This window comes from Entelurus aequoreus, linkage group LG05 (genome assembly GCF_033978785.1).
Source record: "Entelurus aequoreus isolate RoL-2023_Sb linkage group LG05, RoL_Eaeq_v1.1, whole genome shotgun sequence".
In the NCBI taxonomy this organism is placed as follows: domain Eukaryota; kingdom Metazoa; phylum Chordata; class Actinopteri; order Syngnathiformes; family Syngnathidae; genus Entelurus; species Entelurus aequoreus.
Genome location: NC_084735.1, coordinates 2,636,138 through 2,654,349, shown reverse-complemented (window position 1 = coordinate 2,654,349; position 18,212 = coordinate 2,636,138). Strand labels below are relative to the sequence as shown.

Below are 18,212 nucleotides of genomic sequence, written 5' to 3'. Positions count from 1 at the left end.
CACTTTTATTGTATGTGAACATTTTAGTGGGATTATAAAACCCCCCAAAAACTGACATTGCTAAAAAAATAAAAAAAAAGAATCAAAATCAATGTTGTTATGAATTATTGACATAATTAAGTCTCCAATTACTTCACATCAAATATTACACTTTGAATTATTTATTTGGAAAAATATTGCAGATTTTTCCATTTTCTATGGCAAAAAAGGCATAAAACAAAAAACATTCAAACTTATAATGTCCATCTAGAGATTTAGGTGTTGAAAGTAAATAAATAAAAATAAAATTTTAGTGAGATTATAAAACCCCCCAAAAACTGACATTGCTAAAAAAATAATAATGAATCAAAATTAATGTTGTTATGAATTATTGACATATTTAAGGCTCCAATTACTTCACATCAAATATTACACTTTAAAATATTTAATGGGAAAAATTGTGTGTGTTCGCTATAAAAAACAGTTTTCTATGACAATAAAGGCGTACAACAAAGAAAACAAAAACATTAAAACTTATAATTGACAGATTTTCAAAGTGGAATATTACATGTGAAGTAATTGGAGCCTCGAATAGGTCAAACATTCATAACTTTGTTTTTGATTCAATATTATTTTGGAATATTTGCTTAAAAATGAATGAGTCAAAATCAATATATTTTTTTAATGAATTATTGACATATTTAAGGCTCCAAAAATTTTGAATGGGAACCTTTTGGGTCCCTGTAAATGTCAACAGTTTTTGCCATTAAAAACAAGTTTTGACTAAACGGGCATGGGACACCAAAAAAAACCGTTATAAAGAAAAGATGCCATGAAACATTTAAAAAAAGTAAACCTTATATCAAGAGATAGATCTGAAGTTGAAAAAAAATATTAAAAAAATATATATAGTATTGTTTTTGAAAATAATACATATCAAAATGGCCGCCGCATGCTTTTGATTCTTCATTTTTTCAGTGGAAAAGCTTTGGACACAACCTGCTTTAACTAATGAACATTGTGGATTTGTTTAGCCTTTGATTACAACATTAGTCATTTAAAAGAGGAACTTAGTGCGCTACTATTTGTAGTTGCTTTTTATCCATGATTTAACTATGTTTACATCTGAATGCTAAAGCCTGCTAAAGGGTTGAAGCTAGCTCAAACGGCTAACTTCAGCTAACTTGTTGTTTCTGTCTAAACCGTGCCAGTAACTCTTAAATGTTTCACAAGAAGTATTATTTGTAACTATGGATATCATCAGGGGAAAACAGCAATAATTACAGTTAGCAGCTAATGCTAGCTAGCGAGATTTAGCCAAATGCTAACTACTGCAATAACTACAGTTAGCAGCTAATGCTAGCTAGCGAGATTTAGCCAAATGCTAACTGCTGCAAGCTAATGTCATCATTTCAAAAAGTGCTATTTTAACTTATTAAATGCTACGCAATGCAAAGATATTGAAATAGTGCTAGCTAGCAAGGCAAGTGGACCACAACCAACATGACGCCATGTTGTTGTGTGCCAGGCTCCGAGCTCATGCCCAAGGCCCTGTCCACGCGCATCGTGGGGGGCATCTGGTGGTTCTTCACCCTGATCATCATCTCCTCCTACACGGCCAACCTGGCCGCCTTCCTCACGGTGGAGAGAATGGACGCGCCCATCGACTCGGCCGACGACCTGGCCAAGCAGACCAGGATCGAGTACGGCGCCGTGAGGGACGGCTCCACCATGACCTTCTTCAAGGTGGGCTCCCGTTTGTTGTCGCTATGGATACTGACACATACGCACGCGCCGCCCACTTCATTAGGTACACAATCTATACATCCATTTTCCCTCCGCTTATCCGAGGTTGGGTCGCGGGGGCAGCAGCCTAAGCAGGGAAGCCTAGACTTCCCTCTCCCCAGCCACTTGGTCCAGCTCCTCCCGGGGGATCCAGAGGCGTTCCCAGGCCAGCCGGGAGACATAGTCTTCCCAACGTGTCCTGGGTCTTACCCTAAAACAACCTCAAGTGATGTGTTGGGCCACTCTAAATGACGTGGCGGGTGACAATAAATGATATGGTCGGCCAATTAGTAAATGATGTGGCGAGAGCCCTTAATTGAGGTGGCGGGCCATTTTAAATGATGTGGCGAGTTAGCTTAAATGAAGTGGTGGGCCACTCTAAATGATGTGGCGGGTGACAATAAATGGTCACCCGCCAATAAAGGGCAAGAGCCCTTAATTGAAGTGGCGGGCCATTTTAAGTGATGTGGCGGGTTAGCTTAAATGAAGTGGCGGGCCACTTTAAATGATGTGGCGGGTGACAATAAATGATATGGTCGGCCAATTAGTAAATGATGTGGCGAGAGCCCTTAATTGATGTGGCGGGGCATTTTAAATGATGTGGCGGGTTAGCTTAAATGAAGTGGCGGGTGACAATAAATGGTATGGCCGGCCAATTAGTAAATGATGTGGCGAGAGCCCTTAATTGAAGTGGCGGGCCAGGTTAAGTGATGTGGCGGGTTAGCTTAAATGAAGTGGCGGGCCACTCTAAATGACGTGGCGGGTGACAATAAATGATATGGTCGGCCAATTAGTAAATGATGTGGCGAGAGCCCTTAATTGATGTGACGGGCCATTTTAAGTGATGTGGCGGGTTAGCTTAAATGAAGTGGCGGGCCACTCTAAATGATGTAGCGGGTGACAATAAATGATATGGTCGGCCAATTAGTAAATGATGTGGCGAGAGCCCTTAATTGATGTGGCGGGGCATTTTAAATGATGTGGCGAGTTAGCTTAAATGAAGTGGTGGGCCACTCTAAATGATGTAGCGGGTGACAATAAATGGTATGGTCGGCCAATTAGTAAATGATGTGGCGAGAGCCCTTAATTGATGTGGCGGGTTAGCTTAAATGAAGTGGCGGGCCACTTTAAATTATGTAACGGGTGACGATAAATGATATGGTCGGCCAATTAGTAAATGATGTGGCAAGAGCCCTTAATTGATGTGGCAGGTTAGTTTAAATTATAATAATAATAATAATAATAATGGATTAGATTTTATATCGCAAGTGGCGGGCCACATTAAATGATGTAGTGGGCTAATTTACAGTACATGATGTAGCAGGTTAGTTTAAATGAAGTGGCGGGCCACATTAAATGATGTAGCGGGCTAATTTACAGTACATGATGTAGCAGGTTAGTTTAAATGAAGTGGCGGGCCACATTAAATGATGTAGCGGGCTAATTTACAGTACATGATGTAGCAGGTTAGTTTAAATGAAGTGGCAGGCCACTTTAGATTATTTGCCAGGCAACGATAAATGATGTGGCCGGCCAGTCAATAAATGATATGGCAAGCCACTTGAGTTGAGGTGGCAGGCTACATTATATGACATGGTGGGTCACTTTAAATGATGTGGCGGGCTACTTTAAATGATGTGGCGGGCCAATTTAAATGACGTGGCGGGCCACCTTATGTAATCTACCAGGCGACCACAATAAAAATATGGCCTGGCCAATCATTAAATGACGTGGTGAACCACTCTAATAGTTGTGATGGGTCAATTTAAATGATGTGGCCGGTTAGTTTAAATGAACCGGTGGGCCACATAAAATGGTGTGCCAAATGACGTGGCGTGCTGCTTTAAGTGATGTGTCGCAGGCAACAATAAATCATTTGGCGGGCCACCTTATATCATGTACTTGGCAACGACGATAAAAATCTGGCCTGGCCAATTGATAAATGACGTGGTAAGCCACTCTAATAGTTGTGGTGGGTCAATTTAAATAATGTGACGGGTTATCTTAAATGAAGCGGGTTAGCTTCATTAAATGATATGGCGGGCCTGGCCAATTAGTAAATTACGTGGCAGCCACATAATTGATGTGGCAGGTCATGTTAAATGATGTGGAAGGCCACTTGAAATTATGTGGTTGGCCAATTAATAAATTATTTGGTGGGTTAGCTTGAATGAAATATCAGGCCAATTAAATGATTCGGCGGACAATGTAAAATGATGTGGCAGGCCACATGAAATGATGGGGTTGGCCAAGTAATAAATGATGTGGCGGACCGCGTCAAATGATGTCACGAGCCACGTTGAATCATGGGGTGGGCCACCTCAAATGATGTGGCAGGCGATAATAAATTATCTGGCCAGCCAATTAGTAAATTATTTGGCGGGTTAGCGTAAATGAAATGGCAGGCCACAATAAAATATGTGGCGGACCACGTTAAATGATGTGCCAGGTCACATTAAATGATGTGCCAGGCCACATTACATGATGCGCTTGGCCAATTATTAAATGATGTGGCAGACCGTTTCAAATGATGTCACGAGCCACATTTAATCATGGGGTGGGCCACATTAAATGATGTGGCAGACCGCTTCAAATTATGTCACGAGCCACATTGAATCATGGGGTGGGCCACCTCAAATGATGTGGCAGGCGATAATAAATGATCTGGCCGGCCAATTAGTAAATTATGTGGCGGGTTAGCGTAAATGAAATGGCAGGCCACAATAAAATATGTGGCGGACCACATTAAATAATGTGCCAGGTCACATTAAATGATGTGCCAGGCCACAATAAATGATGCGCTTGGCCAATTATTAAATGATGTGGCAGACTGCGTCAAATGATGTCACGAGCCACATTGAATCATGGGGTGGGCCACCTCAAATGATGTGGCAGGCGATAATAAATGATCTGGCCGGCCAATTAGTAAATTATTTGGCGGGTTAGCGTAAATGATATGGCAGGCCACGATCAAATATGTGGCGGACCACGTTAAATGATGTGCCAGGTCACATTAAATGATGTGCCAGGCCACATTAAATTAATAAATTACGTGGCAAACCACCTTAATTGAGGTGGCGGGCCGCCTTAGATGATACGTCTGGCAACGATAAATACTGTGGCCGGTCAATTAATAAATGATGTGGCAAACCACATTAATTGAAGTGGCAGGCCACCTCAAATTTGACACTCGTGCTTGGCAGTGTGATCAGACACATGACCCCGAGGTGATTCCAACACGCAACCTTCTGATCTGGACCTCGCGTCCTTCCCCCGGCGCCACGTCTCGGCAGGGGCGACCTGCGCCGGGCTTCATCCTGGCAGATTGCATCCTGGGATTACGAGCGCCCGGATAAGAAGACGGCCTCTGTTTGATGGCTCCAACAAATTGAATCAGCCGGATTAGATTTAGAGCACAGCTGCCCCCGTTTGGTCTGATTTAACGTTCTCACACACACACACACACACACACACACACACACACACACACACACACACACACACACACACACACACACACACACACACACACACACACACACACACACACACACACACACACACACACACACACATATAAATGTCTTGCCTACTTTGTGTGGACCCACGTTTAGTTAGTAGGTTGTGAGGGCCCCCCTTTCCACTATAGCTAGAATGATGAAAAATATATATCTAGCCCTAGATGGGAGTAGAGAGTTGCAACTAGGGATGTCCGATAATGGCTTTTCGCCGATATCCGATATTCCGATATTGTCCAACTCTTTAATTACCGATACCGATATCAACCGATATATGCAGTCGTGGAATTAACACATTATTATGCCTAATTTGGACAACCAGGTATGGTGAAGATAAGGTACTTTTTAAAAAAATTAATAAAATAAGATAAATAAATTAAAAACATTTTCTTGAATAAAAAAGAAAGTAAAACAATATAAAAACAGTTACATAGAAACTAGTAATGAATGAAAATGAGTAAAATGAAGTGTTAAAGGTTAGTACTATTAGTGGAGCAGCAGCACGCACAATCATGTGTGCTTACGGACTGTATCCCTTGCAGACTGTATTGATATATATTGATATATAATGTAGGAACCAGAATATTAATAACAGAAAGAAACAACCCTTTTGTGTGAATGAGTGTAAATGGGGGGAGGGAGGTTTTTTGGGGTTGGAGCACTAATTGTAAGTGTATCTTGTGTTTTTTATGTTGATTTAAAAAAATTAAAAACAAAAAAAAAAAAAAAAACGATACCGATAATATTTTTTTTGGGTTGGTGCACTAATCGTAAGTGTATCTTGTGTTTTTTATGTTGATTTAATTAAAAAATTTAAAAAATTTAAAAAAACGATACCGATAATATTTTTTTTGGGTTGGTACACTAATCGTAAGTGTATCTTGTGTTTTTTATGTTGATTTAATTAAAAAAATTTAAAAAATGTAAAAAAACGATACCGATAATATTTTTTTTGGGTTGGTGCACTAATCGTAAGTGTATCTTGTGTTTTTTATGTTGATTTAATTAAAAAATTAAATTAAAAAAAAAACAAACGATACCGATAATATTTTTTTTGGGTTGGTGCACTAATCGTAAGTGTATATTGTGTTTTTTATGTTGATTTAATTAAAAAATTAAATTAAAAAAAACAAAAACGATACCGATAATATTTTTTTTGGGTTGGTGCACTAATCGTAAGTGTATCTTGTGTTTTTTATGTTGATTTAATTAAAAAATTAAATTTAAAAAAAAAAAAACGATACCGATAATATTTTTTTTGGGGTGGTGCACTAATCGTAAGTGTATCTTATGTTTTTTATGTTGATTTAAAAAAATTAAAAAAAAAACAAAAAAAACAAAACGATACCGATAATATTTTTTTTGGGTTGGTGCACTAATCGTAAGTGTATCTTGTGTTTTTTATGTTGATTTAAAAAAATTTTTTTTAAAAAACAAAAAAAAAACCGATACCGATAATATTTTTTTGGGGTTGGTGCACTAATCGTAAGTGTATCTTGTGTTTTTTTATGTTGATTTAATAAAAAAATTTTAAAAAATAATTAAAAAAAAAACCATACCGATAATATTTTTTTTGGGTTGGTGCACTAATCGTAAGTGTATCTTGTGTTTTTTATGTTGATTTAATTAAAAAATTTAAAACAATTTAAAAAAAACGATACCGATAATATTTTTTTTGGGTTGGTGCACTAATCGTAAGTGTATCTTGTGTTTTTTATGTTGATTTAATTAAAAAATTTAAAAAAATTTAAAAAAAAAACGATACCGATAATATTTTTTTTGGGTTGGTGCACTAATCGTAAGTGTATCTTGTGTTTTTTATGTTGATTTAAAAAAAAAAAACAAACAAACAAAAAAAAAAAACGATACCGATAATATTTTTTTGGGTTGGTGCACTAATCGTAAGTGTATCTTGTGTTTTTTTATGTTGATTTAATAAAAAAATTTAAAAAAAATAATTAAAAAAAAAACCATACCGATAATATTTTTTTTGGGTTGGTGCACTAATCGTAAGTGTATCTTGTGTTTTTTATGTTGATTTAATTAAAAAAATTAAAAAAATGTAAAAAAACGATACCGATAATATTTTTTTTTGGGTTGGTGCACTAATCGTAAGTGTATCTTGTGTTTTTTATGTTGATTTAATTAAAAAATTTAATTAAAAAAAAAAAAAACGATACCGATAATATTTTTTTTGGGTTGGTGCACTAATCGTAAGTGTATATTGTGTTTTTTATGTTGATTTAATTAAAAAATTAAATTATAAAAAACAAAAACGATACCGATAATATTTTTTTTGGGTTGGTGCACTAATCGTAAGTGTATCTTGTGTTTTTTATGTTGATTTAATTAAAAAATTTAAAACAAATTTTAAAAAAACGATACCGATAATATTTTTTTTGGGTTGGTGCACTAATCGTAAGTGTATCTTGTGTTTTTTATGTTGATTTAATTAAAAAATTTAAATTTAAAAAAAAAAAAACGATACCGATAATATTTTTTTTGGGTTGGTGCACTAATCGTAAGTGTATCTTGTGTTTTTTATGTTGATTTAAAAAATTTTTTTTTAAAAAACAAAAAAAAAACCGATACCGATAATATTTTTTTGGGGTTGGTGCACTAATCGTAAGTGTATCTTGTGTTTTTTTATGTTGATTTAATAAAAAAATTTAAAAAAATAATTAAAAAAAAAACCATACCGATAATATTTTTTTTGGGTTGGTGCACTAATCGTAAGTGTATCTTGTGTTTTTTATGTTGATTTAATTAAAAAATTTAAAACAATTTAAAAAAAACGATACCGATAATATTTTTTTTGGGTTGGTGCACTAATCGTAAGTGTATCTTGTGTTTTTTATGTTGATTTAATTAAAAAATTTAAAATTTTTTTTAAAAAAAACGATACCGATAATATTTTTTTTGGGTTGGTGCACTAATCGTAAGTGTATCTTGTGTTTTTTATGTTGATTTAAAAAAAAAAAAAAAAAAAAAAAAAAAAAAAACGATACCGATAATATTTTTTTGGGTTGGTGCACTAATCGTAAGTGTATCTTGTGTTTTTTTATGTTGATTTAATAAAAAATTTTAAAAAAAATAATTAAAAAAAAAACCATACCGATAATATTTTTTTTGGGTTGGTGCACTAATCGTAAGTGTATCTTGTGTTTTTTATGTTGATTTAATTAAAAAATTTAAAACAAATTTTTAAAAAACGATACCGATAATATTTTTTTTGGGTTGGTGCACTAATCGTAAGTGTATCTTGTGTTTTTTATGTTGATTTAATTAAAAAATTTAAATTTAAAAAAAAAAAAACGATACCGATAATATTTTTTTTGGGTTGGTGCACTAATCGTAAGTGTATCTTGTGTTTTTTATGTTGATTTAATTAAAAAATTAAATTAAAAAAAAAAAAAACGATACCGATAATATTTTTTTTGGGTTGGTGCACTAATCGTAAGTGTATCTTGTGTTTTTTATGTTGATTTAATTAAAAAATTTAAATTAAAAAAAAAAAAAACGATACCGATAATATTTTTTTTGGGTTGGTGCACTAATCGTAAGTGTATCTTGTGTTTTTTATGTTGATTTAATTAAAAAATTTAATTAAAAAAAAAAAAAACGATACCGATAATATTTTTTTTGGGTTGGTGCACTAATCGTAAGTGTATCTTGTGTTTTTTATGTTGATTTAATTAAAAAATTAAATGAAAATTAAAAAAAACGATACCGATAATATTTTTTTTGGGTTGGTGCACTAATCGTAAGTGTATATTGTGTTTTTTATGTTGATTTAATTAAAAAATTAAATTAAAAAAAAAAAAAAACGATACCGATAATATTTTTTTTGGGTTGGTGCACTAATCGTAAGTGTATCTTATGTTTTTTATGTTGATTTAAAAAAATTAAAAAAAAACAAAACAAAACAAAACGATACCGATAATATTTTTTTTGGGTTGGTGCACTAATCGTAAGTGTATCTTGTGTTTTTTATGTTGATTTAAAAAATTTAAAAAAAACAAACAAAAAAAAAAACGATACCGATAATAATTTTTTTGGGTTGGTGCACTAATCGTAAGTGTATCTTGTGTTTTTTTTATGTTGATTTAATAAAAAAATTAAAAAAAATAATTAAAAAAAAAACCATACCGATAATATTTTTTTTGGGTTGGTGCACTAATCGTAAGTGTATCTTGTGTTTTTTATGTTGATTTAATTAAAAAATTTAAAACAATTTTAAAAAAAACGATACCGATAATATTTTTTTTGGGTTGGTGCACTAATCGTAAGTGTATCTTGTGTTTTTTATGTTGATTTAATTAAAAAATTTTAAAAATTTTTAAAAAAAAACGATACCGATAATATTTTTTTTGGGTTGGTGCACTAATCGTAAGTGTATCTTGTGTTTTTTATGTTGATTAAAAAAAAAAAAAAAAAAAAAAAAAAAAAAAAAAAACGATACCGATAATATTTTTTTTGGGTTGGTGCACTAATCGTAAGTGTATCTTGTGTTTTTTTATGTTGATTTAATAAAAAAATTTAAAAAAAATAATTTAAAAAAAAACCATACCGATAATATTTTTTTTGGGTTGGTGCACTAATCGTAAGTGTATCTTGTGTTTTTTATGTTGATTTAATTAAAAAATTTAAAACAAATTTTTAAAAAACGATACCGATAATATTTTTTTTGGGTTGGTGCACTAATCGTAAGTGTATCTTGTGTTTTTTATGTTGATTTAATTAAAAAATTTAAATTTAAAAAAAAACAAACGATACCGATAATATTTTTTTTGGGTTGGTGCACTAATCGTAAGTGTATCTTGTGTTTTTTATGTTGATTTAATTAAAAAATTAAATTAAAAAAAAAAAAAACGATACCGATAATATTTTTTTTGGGTTGGTGCACTAATCGTAAGTGTATCTTGTGTTTTTTATGTTGATTTAATTAAAAAATTAAATAAAAAAAACAAAAAACGATACCGATAATATTTTTTTTGGGTTGGTGCACTAATCGTAAGTGTATATTGTGTTTTTTATGTTGATTTAATTAAAAAATTAAATTAAAAAAAAAAAAAACGATACCGATAATATTTTTTTTGGGTTGGTGCACTAATCGTAAGTGTATCTTGTGTTTTTTATGTTGATTTAATTAAAAAATTAAATTTAAAAAAAAAAAAACGATACCGATAATATTTTTTTTGGGTTGGTGCACTAATCGTAAGTGTATCTTATGTTTTTTATGTTGATTTAAAAAAATTAAAAAAAAACAAAACAAAACAAAACGATACCGATAATATTTTTTTTGGGTTGGTGCACTAATCGTAAGTGTATCTTGTGTTTTTTATGTTGATTTAAAAAATTTAAAAAAAACAAACAAAAAAAAAAACGATACCGATAATATTTTTTTTGGGTTGGTGCACTAATCGTAAGTGTATCTTGTGTTTTTTTTATGTTGATTTAATAAAAAAATTAAAAAAAATAATTTAAAAAAAAAACATACCGATAATATTTTTTTTGGGTTGGTGCACTAATCGTAAGTGTATCTTGTGTTTTTTATGTTGATTTAATTAAAAAATTTAAAACAATTTTAAAAAAAACGATACCGATAATATTTTTTTTGGGTTGGTGCACTAATCGTAAGTGTATCTTGTGTTTTTTATGTTGATTTAATTAAAAAATTTTAAAATTTTTAAAAAAAAAACGATACCGATAATATTTTTTTTGGGTTGGTGCACTAATCGTAAGTGTATCTTGTGTTTTTTATGTTGATTTAAAAAAAAAAAAAAAAAAAAAAAAAAAAAAAAACGATACCGATAATATTTTTTTTGGGTTGGTGCACTAATCGTAAGTGTATCTTGTGTTTTTTTATGTTGATTTAATAAAAAAATTTAAAAAAAATAATTTAAAAAAAAACCATACCGATAATATTTTTTTTGGGTTGGTGCACTAATCGTAAGTGTATCTTGTGTTTTTTATGTTGATTTAATTAAAAAATTTAAAACAAATTTTTAAAAAACGATACCGATAATATTTTTTTTGGGTTGGTGCACTAATCGTAAGTGTATCTTGTGTTTTTTATGTTGATTTAATTAAAAAATTTAAATTTAAAAAAAAACAAACGATACCGATAATATTTTTTTTGGGTTGGTGCACTAATCGTAAGTGTATCTTGTGTTTTTTATGTTGATTTAATTAAAAAATTAAATTAAAAAAAAAAAAAACCATACCGATAATATTTTTTTTGGGTTGGTGCACTAATCGTAAGTGTATCTTGTGTTTTTTATGTTGATTTAATTAAAAAATTAAATAAAAAAAACAAAAAACGATACCGATAATATTTTTTTTGGGTTGGTGCACTAATCGTAAGTGTATATTGTGTTTTTTATGTTGATTTAATTAAAAAATTAAATTAAAAAAAAAAAAAACGATACCGATAATATTTTTTTTGGGTTGGTGCACTAATCGTAAGTGTATCTTGTGTTTTTTATGTTGATTTAATTAAAAAATTAAATTTAAAAAAAAAAAAACGATACCGATAATATTTTTTTTGGGTTGGTGCACTAATCGTAAGTGTATCTTATGTTTTTTATGTTGATTTAAAAAAATTAAAAAAAACCAAAACAAAACAAAACGATACCGATAATATTTTTTTTGGGTTGGTGCACTAATCGTAAGTGTATCTTGTGTTTTTTATGTTGATTTAAACAATTTTTTTTAAAAAAACAACAAAAAAAACGATACCGATAATATTTTTTTTGGGTTGGTGCACTAATCGTAAGTGTATCTTGTGTTTTTTTTATGTTGATTTAATAAAAAAATTTAAAAAAATAATTTAAAAAAAAACCATACCGATAATATTTTTTTTGGGTTGGTGCACTAATCGTAAGTGTATCTTGTGTTTTTTATGTTGATTTAATTAAAAAATTTAAAACAATTTAAAAAAAAACGATACCGATAATATTTTTTTTGGGTTGGTGCACTAATCGTAAGTGTATCTTGTGTTTTTTATGTTGATTTAATTAAAATTTTTTAAAAAATTTAAAAAAAAAACGATACCGATAATATTTTTTTTGGGTTGGTGCACTAATCGTAAGTGTATCTTGTGTTTTTTATGTTGATTTAAAAAAAAAAAAAAAAAAAAAAAAAAAAAAAACGATACCGATAATATTTTTTTTGGGTTGGTGCACTAATCGTAAGTGTATCTTGTGTTTTTTTTTATGTTGATTTAATAAAAAAATTTAAAAAAAAAACCGAAAAAAAAAAACCATACCGATAATATTTTTTTTGGGTTGGTGCACTAATCGTAAGTGTATCTTGTGTTTTTTATGTTGATTTAATTAAAAAATTTAAAACAATTTTAAAAAAACGATACCGATAATATTTTTTTTGGGTTGGTGCACTAATCGTAAGTGTATCTTGTGTTTTTTATGTTGATTTAATTAAAAAATTTAATTTTTAAAAAAAAAAAACGATACCGATAATAATTTTTTTGGGTTGGTGCACTAATCATAAGTGTATCTTGTGTTTTTTATGTTGATTTAATTAAAAAATTAAATTAAAAAAAAAAAAAACGATACCGATAATATTTTTTTTGGGTTGGTGCACTAATCGTAAGTGTATATTGTGTTTTTTATGTTGATTTAATTAAAAAATTAAATTAAAAAAAAAAAAAACGATACCGATAATATTTTTTTTGGGTTGGTGCACTAATCGTAAGTGTATCTTGTGTTTTTTATGTTGATTTAATTAAAAAATTAAATTAAAAAAAAAAAAAACGATACCGATAATATTTTTTTTGGGTTGGTGCACTAATCGTAAGTGTATATTGTGTTTTTTATGTTGATTTAATTAAAAAATTAAATTTAAAAAAAAAAAAACGATACCGATAATATTTTTTTTGGGTTGGTGCACTAATCGTAAGTGTATCTTGTGTTTTTTATGTTGATTTAAAAAAAAAACAAAAAAAAATTAAAAAAAAAAAACGATACCGATAATATTTTTTTTGGGTTGGTGCACTAATCGTAAGTGTATCTTGTGTTTTTTTATGTTGATTTAATAAAAACAATTTAAAAAATAATTTTAAAAAAAACCATACCGATAATATTTTTTTTGGGTTGGTGCACTAATCGTAAGTGTATCTTGTGTTTTTTATGTTGATTTAAAAAAATTTAAAAAAATAAAAAAAACAAAAAACGATACCGATAATATTTTTTTTGGGTTGGTGCACTAATCGTAAGTGTATCTTGTGTTTTTTTATGATGATTTAATAAAAATTTTTTTAAAAAAAACAAAAAAAAAACCATACCGATAATATTTTTTTTGGGTTGGTGCACTAATCGTAAGTGTATCTTGTGTTTTTTTATGTTGATTTAATTAAAAAAATTTTAAAAAATTTTAAAAAACGATACCGATAATATTTTTTTTGGGTTGGTGCACTAATCGTAAGTGTATCTTGTGTTTTTTATGTTGATTTAATAAAAAAATTTAAATTTTTTTTAAAAAAACGATACCGATAATATTTTTTTTGGGTTGGTGCACTAATCGTAAGTGTATCTTGTGTTTTTTATGTTGATTTAATTAAAAAATTAAAAAAAAAAAAAAAAAAACCATACCGATAATATTTTTTTTGGGTTGGTGCACTAATCGTAAGTGTATCTTGTGTTTTTTATGTTGATTTAAAAAAATTTAAAAAAATTAAAAAAACAAAAAACGATACCGATAATATTTTTTTTGGGTTGGTGCACTAATCGTAAGTGTATATTGTGTTTTTTATGTTGATTTAATTAAAAAATTAAATTAAAAAAAAAAAAAACGATACCGATAATATTTTTTTTGGGTTGGTGCACTAATCGTAAGTGTATCTTGTGTTTTTTATGTTGATTTTAAAAAAAAACTAAAAAAAATTTTAAAAAAAAAACGATACCGATAATATTTTTTTTGGGTTGGTGCACTAATCGTAAGTGTATCTTGTGTTTTTTTATGTTGATTTAATAAAAACAATTTAAAAAATAATTTAAAAAAAAACCATACCGATAATATTTTTTTTGGGTTGGTGCACTAATCGTAAGTGTATCTTGTGTTTTTTATGTTGATTTAAAAAAATTTAAAAAAATAAAAAAAACAAAAAACGATACCGATAATATTTTTTTTGGGTTGGTGCACTAATCGTAAGTGTATCTTGTGTTTTTTTATGATGATTTAATAAATTTTAAAAAAAAAAAAAAAAAAAAAAACCATACCGATAATATTTTTTTTGGGTTGGTGCACTAATCGTAAGTGTATCTTGTGTTTTTTTATGTTGATTTAATTAAAAAAAATTTAAAAATTTTTAAAAAACGATACCGATAATATTTTTTTTGGGTTGGTGCACTAATCGTAAGTGTATCTTGTGTTTTTTATGTTGATTTAATAAAAAAATTTAAATTTTTTTTAAAAAAACGATACCGATAATATTTTTTTTGGGTTGGTGCACTAATCGTAAGTGTATCTTGTGTTTTTTATGTTGATTTAATTAAAAAATTAAAAAAACCAAAAAAAAAACCATACCGATAATATTTTTTTTGGGTTGGTGCACTAATCGTAAGTGTATCTTGTGTTTTTTATGTTGATTTAAAAAAATTTAAAAAAATTAAAAAAACAAAAAACGATACCGATAATATTTTTTTTGGGTTGGTGCACTAATCGTAAGTGTATATTGTGTTTTTTATGTTGATTTAATTAAAAAATTAAATTTAAAAAAAAAAAAACGATACCGATAATATTTTTTTTGGGTTGGTGCACTAATCGTAAGTGTATCTTGTGTTTTTTATGTTGATTTAAAAAAAAAACTAAAAAAAATTAAAAAAAAAAAACGATACCGATAATATTTTTTTTGGGTTGGTGCACTAATCGTAAGTGTATCTTGTGTTTTTTTATGTTGATTTAATAAAAACAATTTAAAAAATAATTTTAAAAAAAACCATACCGATAATATTTTTTTTGGGTTGGTGCACTAATCGTAAGTGTATCTTGTGTTTTTTATGTTGATTTAAAAAAATTTAAAAAAATAAAAAAAACAAAAAACGATACCGATAATATTTTTTTTGGGTTGGTGCACTAATCGTAAGTGTATCTTGTGTTTTTTTATGATGATTTAATAAATTTTTTTTTAAAAAAAACAAAAAAAAAACCATACCGATAATATTTTTTTTGGGTTGGTGCACTAATCGTAAGTGTATCTTGTGTTTTTTTATGTTGATTTAATTAAAAAAAATTTAAAAAATTTTAAAAAACGATACCGATAATATTTTTTTTGGGTTGGTGCACTAATCGTAAGTGTATCTTGTGTTTTTTATGTTGATTTAATAAAAAAATTTAAATTTATTTTAAAAAAACGATACCGATAATATTTTTTTTGGGTTGGTGCACTAATCGTAAGTGTATCTTGTGTTTTTTATGTTGATTTAATTAAAAAATTAAAAAAACCAAAAAAAAAACCATACCGATAATATTTTTTTTGGGTTGGTGCACTAATCGTAAGTGTATCTTGTGTTTTTTATGTTGATTTAAAAAAATTTTAAAAAATTAAAAAAACAAAAAACGATACCGATAATATTTTTTTTGGGTTGGTGCACTAATCGTAAGTGTATATTGTGTTTTTTATGTTGATTTAATTAAAAAATTAAATTAAAAAAAAAAAAAACGATACCGATAATATTTTTTTTGGGTTGGTGCACTAATCGTAAGTGTATCTTGTGTTTTTTATGTTGATTTAAAAAAAAAACTAAAAAAAATTAAAAAAAAAAAACGATACCGATAATATTTTTTTTGGGTTGGTGCACTAATCGTAAGTGTATCTTGTGTTTTTTTATGTTGATTTAATAAAAACAATTTAAAAAATAATTTTAAAAAAAACCATACCGATAATATTTTTTTTGGGTTGGTGCACTAATCGTAAGTGTATCTTGTGTTTTTTATGTTGATTTAAAAAAATTTAAAAAAATAAAAAAAACAAAAAACGATACCGATAATATTTTTTTTGGGTTGGTGCACTAATCGTAAGTGTATCTTGTGTTTTTTTATGATGATTTAATAAATTTTTTTTTTAAAAAAACAAAAAAAAAACCATACCGATAATATTTTTTTTGGGTTGGTGCACTAATCGTAAGTGTATCTTGTGTTTTTTTATGTTGATTTAATTAAAAAAATTTTAAAAATTTTTAAAAAACGATACCGATAATATTTTTTTTGGGTTGGTGCACTAATCGTAAGTGTATCTTGTGTTTTTTATGTTGATTTAATAAAAAAATTTAATTTTTTTTTAAAAAAACGATACCGATAATATTTTTTTTGGGTTGGTGCACTAATCGTAAGTGTATCTTGTGTTTTTTATGTTGATTTAATTAAAAAATTAAAAAAACCAAAAAAAAAACCATACCGATAATATTTTTTTTGGGTTGGTGCACTAATCGTAAGTGTATCTTGTGTTTTTTATGTTGATTTAAAAAAATTTAAAAAAATTAAAAAAACAAAAAACGATACCGATAATATTTTTTTTGGGTTGGTGCACTAATCGTAAGTGTATCTTGTGTTTTTTTATGATGATTTAATAAAAAAAATTAAAAAAAAAACAAAAAAAAAAACGATACCGATAATATTTTTTTTGGGTTGGTGCACTAATCGTAAGTGTATCTTGTGTTTTTTATGTTGATTTAATAAAAAAATAAAAAAATAAAAAAACGATACTGATAATAAAAAAAAACGATACCAATAATTAAATTTTAAAACATTTATCGGACATCCCTAGTTGCAACCTCACTTCAGAATGCAAAACACACAAATTAAAAAAAATATTTGACTTCTGTAGTTGTGAGGACCAGGCAAATGTCCTCACAAGTCAAAAGATCCTCACAGAAAGGGTGGTTTATCAAGTGTATGTCCACACAAGGACGGTGAGACAAGTGCACACACGCACGCACACACACACACACACACACACACACACACACACACACACACACACACACACACACACACACACACACACGCACACTCATATTTTTATGTGTGTGGCAGAAATCCAAGATCTCCACCTACGAGAAGATGTGGGCCTTCATGAGCAGCAGGAAGACCACGGCCCTGGTCAAGAACAACCGGGAGGGCATCACCCGCGTGCTCACCACCGACTACGCCATGCTGATGGAGTCCACCAGCATCGAGTACATCAGCCAGAGGAACTGTAACCTCACGCAGATCGGAGGACTCATCGACTCCAAGGGCTACGGCGTGGGGACGCCAATAGGTGAGAGAAGTGACAACAGTTCTTCAAAAGTCTTTTCAGGGACAACTACGGACCGATTGAGTCAATTATTGACAAAAACCTGCGTCCAAAGTAGGGATGGGTCCACATTTGAGCCGATATGGCACCAATTTTGGTGCCATTTTCAGTGATAAATAGCATCATTGTCTATAAAATTGTCATAAGTACACCTCTGCATAGCATTGCATTCTTATTAAGTGTAAAGAAAACACACCGGTCTTTCCTCGCCTTCTTCAGTTACGCCGAGCGCTACGTACGCTTCGCCGTATTCTAGTACGGAAAAACAAGCACGCCTCCACCGTGTCCCCCGCCCCGGCATCGAACCGTCACCCTCGCTATTTGAGAAGGACTGTGCGACGACAAGTTGCAATTGCGGTTTCAAATCCAAGACGTTAGATGGTGGTGGTGTACCGTTTATGTTGTGTTGGCTATTTAGTTCAGTCTTGTGTTGCGCCCTACAAAACGTACATACTCTAAGTATTGTACTTATGACACACCAGTTATTTGATTGTGACGTCCATCCTAGTCGTAGTTTTTATCAGCAAATTTGAAGGTGTTGAAATCGCCATGTGAAATCGCTAATGCTAATCAGTAGCCTGTCTATGGGAAAGCCAATGTATATTAGCATCAAG

At 29.8% G+C, this 18,212-nt stretch overlaps 1 protein-coding gene across 1 annotated transcript in view; it reads left to right on the top strand.

The window, feature by feature from the left end:
* LOC133650022 (glutamate receptor ionotropic, kainate 1-like) overlaps positions 1 to 18,212 on the top strand; it is a 105,085-nt gene that overhangs the window by 77,811 nt on the left and 9,062 nt on the right. Inside the window, exons 14-15 of the mRNA XM_062046768.1 lie at positions 1,508 to 1,725; positions 17,337 to 17,562. Coding sequence (XP_061902752.1) covers positions 1,508 to 1,725; positions 17,337 to 17,562 — 444 coding nt within the window. The remainder of the gene's footprint in view (positions 1 to 1,507; positions 1,726 to 17,336; positions 17,563 to 18,212) is intronic.